The sequence below is a fragment of the Apis dorsata genome, unplaced genomic scaffold, assembly GCF_000469605.1.
Source record: "Apis dorsata unplaced genomic scaffold, Apis dorsata 1.3 scaffold_293, whole genome shotgun sequence".
In the NCBI taxonomy this organism is placed as follows: Eukaryota; Metazoa; Arthropoda; class Insecta; order Hymenoptera; family Apidae; genus Apis; species Apis dorsata.
The window spans coordinates 269,879-275,308 of NW_006263568.1; the positions used below are offsets into that span (position 1 = coordinate 269,879).

General features: G+C 28.4%; 1 protein-coding gene across 1 annotated transcript in view; it reads left to right on the forward strand.

The window, feature by feature from the left end:
• The window catches only part of LOC102680002 (TGF-beta receptor type-1-like), a 30,600-nt gene extending 25,170 nt beyond the window's left edge, over positions 1-5,430 (forward strand). Inside the window, 5 exon segments of the mRNA XM_031511181.1 lie at positions 68-295; positions 1,061-1,294; positions 4,090-4,430; positions 4,900-5,139; positions 5,247-5,430. Coding sequence (XP_031367041.1) covers positions 68-295; positions 1,061-1,294; positions 4,090-4,430; positions 4,900-5,139; positions 5,247-5,369 — 1,166 coding nt within the window. The 3' untranslated portion in view covers positions 5,370-5,430.

Genomic DNA, 5,430 nt, shown 5'->3' on the forward strand with positions numbered 1-5,430 from the left:
CTCTGGAGTGGTTATTCTGCGTAAACCAATCATTATAAAATGATAACGAAAAATTTATTGGGAAAAGTGGCGGCGGGTGAGGATGACGCGGCATGGGTCACTTGGAAAATGGCCTTGATGATAGCAATGCCGATATGCGCCATCTGTGTGGTGGTCATGGTCATTTATCATGTGCGCAAGACCCCAGAAAGGCCCGGAAATAGCGATGACTCGCAAGAGGCACCGGATCGACCTATCCTGGGCAGTGTTACTATTAGGGGTATGCTGGAAATGACTACCAGTGGTAGTGGCTCAGGTAGGTCAAATTAAAGTTTTATATATATACTTTGTAGCCAATTAAAAAAAAAAAAAAAATTATACTCGAACAAATGAAAATAAAAAATTTCAATATTTTATAGATAAATCTCAAATAGTTCTCAATTACAATAAAAATGATGATAATTTTTACCAAAGTTTGTATAAAACCTATCTTTTTATTTTTAATACATTCGAGATTGTATCAAAAAATCGTAGGATTTTGATTCGAATATTGATTTTCGAAACAATAGTGAAATAATGAAAAATACAAAACAATTTTACATATTATAAGACGATATTTGTACTGAATACATATCTATATATGTAAAAGAAAATCAAATACATGGAAATTTTTTTTTTTTTTTTTAAGTCTATGACGCGACTATATGCGTCAACCGTCATAGAATATAAAATCTTCATAATATATTTGTTCACGTTACTCGCCATAGAATAGAAAATATCTATAACGCAACCATATGTATGTAACTATAGAATAAAAGAATCTCTATGATCATATGCGTCATAGAATAAGAAATCTTCATGATCGTACGCCATAGAATAGAAAATATCTATAATGGAACTGTACTATATCGATCAGCACAGAATAGAAAATCCCTATGACATACATGTTGCGCCACCAGTCTCGAATGTGTTAAAACAATCAAGTAGAAAGTTCGAAATTTGTTGGTAAGAAATCGCGAGAACAAGTGTCATCTTCAATCATACTGAAATCCATATTCTTCAATGCCCATCCTCTCTTAAGTAGGCCTGCCGCTTCTGGTACAGCGAAGCATAGCCCGCCAGATTCAGCTGGTGGAGACGATCGGAAAAGGTCGGTTCGGTGAAGTGTGGCGTGGTCGTTGGAGAGGTGAGAATGTTGCTGTAAAAATCTTCAGTTCGCGCGAAGAAAGGTCTTGGTTCAGGGAGGCCGAAATTTACCAGACGGTGATGCTCAGGCACGACAATATCCTCGGATTCATCGCTGCCGATAACAAAGGTACATATATAAAGATCTACATGTAATAGGTATACATACCTAATATATACTAACATATAAATAATATGTATACTTTTTACTGGTCGAATGTTATAGGAAATACCTTTTAAAAATATTATTTTTTTGATATATTCGATGGATTTTTCGTTTTGAAATTATGAAAAATATAAAATATTGCATATTTAGGAACAAAATATCGTAGCTAATTTCGTTCTAACTATTAACTTATTTAAATTTGTGGTTTGTAATTCTATTAATTTATTGAAAAGAATGAAGAAGTTTTTGATTTCTTGAGAGAGAAATTTGTCGAACTCGAGAAAAGAAAATTGTTTTTTTTCTGTTCCATTTTTCTTGGAAATATATTTATAAGTATCTGATTTCAATAATAAATTGTCAAGTTTAATATAATGAATAATATTAAAAAAAACAATTAAAAATTAAATCATTCTTTATTAAAAATTTATTATATAATTATTAATCTGACCTAATCCAAACTATAAAACTAGAAATTAGATAAATTTTTGCATGATATCAATTAATTTATATTAGTTCTAAATTTAATTTCATTTCAAGTCAAAATTAAATAAGAAAAAAATTCATTCAATTATTAGCTGACTTGATAGTTTGCATTAGCTTGGAATAAATTTTCCATTATAAAACAACTAGCCATCAATTGTCTAGCAATAAATCTGAATAAAACTAACCTAACCTAATCTAACTATTTCTATTAATAACGTTTTAATAAACGACCATCAAGTGAAATCTTCAATATTATTCGGAATGATAATCTTGACTATTATAAAAGTCAAGATTGAAAAATAGTATATTTTTATAAATTTATAGATAATATTGAAAAATGTTTCGAAATTCTTGAAAAAAAAAATCCATAGAATTTTTATATTATTTAAAATTTTCATTTAAGAAATTATAAAAAAATAATTATAAATATTTAAATTTCCATCAAAATTTATGATTTATATATTAATATATAATCGAAAAAAATATATATTCGATAATCGAAAATTTACATTTCCATGTAAACCGTGAATGTTAGACATCCGCAAAATCAATAGCAGTGGATAAGTTGTTAAATTGTGTATATAGTGTAATTCGAATAATTCATATTCAAATTTGTGGTCTCTTTGTAAATCACTATTATCATCATCTTTCTAGTTATTGAGATGTTTATTCTTCAGATTGTTGGAGAATTATCCATATTATGATATTCATATACTAATTCGTCAATCATGTCATCATATTTTTTGTAATTTTATGTGATGGCAGTATATTATATCTGATTAATTTGATTTATTCAATAAAACGAGATATCGTCTTAAAATAATTTCACGCAAAATGAAGTTCACTTAATAAAATCATTAAAATTATTTAATGAATTAAGATAAAATATTTTTCAAATAATTCTAAATGATCAGTTATTATTTAAATTTTGATTATGAAATTATATTAATTTCACTTCTTACCTTATTTTATTTTAGATTAGAAAGTTAGTGAGAGAAATTACTTTCGATCCAACTTATATGTGTGAAAAAAATTGATGAAAACGAAATGTAAAATTATTATAAAGACTTCAAAATATAAAGATGCTCAAGCGTTGTTCAGATGCTTAAGTTATTCCAATTTTTTTAAAAATTATCTTTGATGTTTAAATTATATAAGCGATTATTTTTTTTGATTTTGAAAATGCAATTTTTTATGTTATTTTTTTGTGTAACTTTTCAAAAAAAAAAGAAAAGAAGATAAATCAAAAAATGAATTTATATCATATTTTTGATATAAAATCATTTACTCACTATTTATATGTTGAAAAAGTTTTATTGAATTCCTTATTGGGGCACTCCATAGAATGATCTTTTGTCTGCAAATGTTCTGAATAAAGTTGTATGTAAATAATAACTGTTAAATGCACAGATAGACCTTTTTAATCTTTTAAATATATCATTATCAAACATTAAAAGTGTTTTGATTGGATAGATTTTTTCAAGAGACATTAGAATATTTAAACTTGATGAAAGTATCATTGATGTATCGTTTAGTGCGAGGTCAAACGACGAGACACTGAACTCTATATGAATCATTAGATAGATCAGTGGAAATATCATGTTAATGACTTATAAATTATCTTTTATTGCTGTACCAATCATATGGGTCATATTGTACGTTTTCTTAATATTATTAGACTTTATGTGATTATAATTCTTTTATTTATGAGATTAAATTTTGATTGTAAAATTACACTAATTTCAATACTGTTATTTATTTCATTTATCGAAAATTTTTAATAACTCTGAGAAGCTAAATCCTTTTACTTTAATTTATAGTGATGCATGTGGGCATTTTAAGATTCGAGATAAAACCAAACTGAAGGATCTGTTCTGAAACGTTCGATTGGAATACTTCAGTTTTTTTATACTAATAATAAAAGTTCTTTTTAATTCTTTGCACTATGAAATTAGCTCTGACAACACTATTTTTCTTTAGAATTCTTGAAGAAAATAATTTCACTGCAAAAAATTATGAATAGAATAATAATAAAATTTTAAATAGCTCAATTATTATACATACAAGTTAAAAACATTTTTAACTTAACCTAACTTAAACATTTAACAACAAATAAAATCTTCACAACACTATTTAAAATAATAACTAATGTCATATTAAAAAATCATCAAAATCACAATATAATAGCTTTTTGTAAATAATTGTCGAATAAGTATTATTTTAAATAAACAATTTGCTACTTGATGAACTAATCCGAGATATATTGCATCTTTTAGATAATGGTACGTGGACCCAATTATGGTTAATCACGGATTATCACGAGAAAGGTTCGCTGTTCGATTATCTGAACAGATCTACCGTGGACACGAACGGCATGATCAGGATGGCCTTGTCGATCGCTACCGGGCTTGCGCATCTTCACATGGAGATCGTCGGTACTCAAGGGAAGCCCGCCATTGCTCACAGGGATCTCAAGTCGAAGAACATCCTTGTGAAAACGAATGGCACATGCGCGATTGGTGATCTCGGATTGGCTGTCAGACATGACGTAATAACAGACACCGTCGATATACAATTGAACAATCGGGTCGGCACTAAGCGATATATGGCACCCGAGGTAAAATAAATAAAAAATTATAAATAAAAAAAATTCATTTAATAATTTCGTTATTCATTGAAAAATTATTTTGATGAATTATATTTCTGATTTTGATAATATAATTGAAAAAATTTTTTATTTATTATTAATTTTATTATTAATTAATGATAGATCAAAATATCATTTTTTAAAAAAATTTATTTAATAAATTCTCTGCTCTAAGCGAAAACAATGTATTCGCATTGTCTGCTAGATAATTTAATTTTTTTTTTTTTTTTTTTTGAGGATAATTATATTACCAGCAGTGAGAAACATCCTTTGCTCCTTCATTTATTGTCGTTTTAATTTATTTTCGTACGTATAAAATTTCGAAATTTGTGAAAATATAATCTCAATCTTTAGATTAATATCTTTGAAATTAACTTTCGAAATAGATAAGCGAAAATTTCTTCTCGAGAATCCTGAGAATTGTTGCTTTTGCTTTCAGGTTCTCGAAGAGACGATAAACATGAACCATTTTGATTCCTTCAAGAGGGCTGACGTATACGCTCTCGGGCTGATCCTTTGGGAGATCGCGAGGCGATGTAACGTCGGCGGAATCCACGACGAATATCAGCTGCCGTTTTACGACTTGGTGCCTTCCGATCCGACGATTGAAGAGATGCGTAAAGTTGTGTGCACCGATAGACAGAGGCCGTCGATACCGAATCGGTGGCAATCTATTGACGTACGTATTATATTCCTTCATCATTCTATTTTTTTCTTTTTTCCAAACATAGATTCCATTTTTCATTTTTTCCTTTTTTTTCCTTTTTTTTCTTTTTCTTTTTCTAGGCATTGCAAGTGATGTCAAAGGTGATGAAAGAATGTTGGTATCACAACGCGGCAGCTAGGTTAACCGCGCTTAGGATTAAAAAATCTCTGGCCAATTATGGCGCGATGGAGGACCTGAAGTGAAAGAAAATTGGCAGTCGATTGTCAAGAAAAAAAAAAAAAAAAAAAAAAAAAAAAAAAAAAA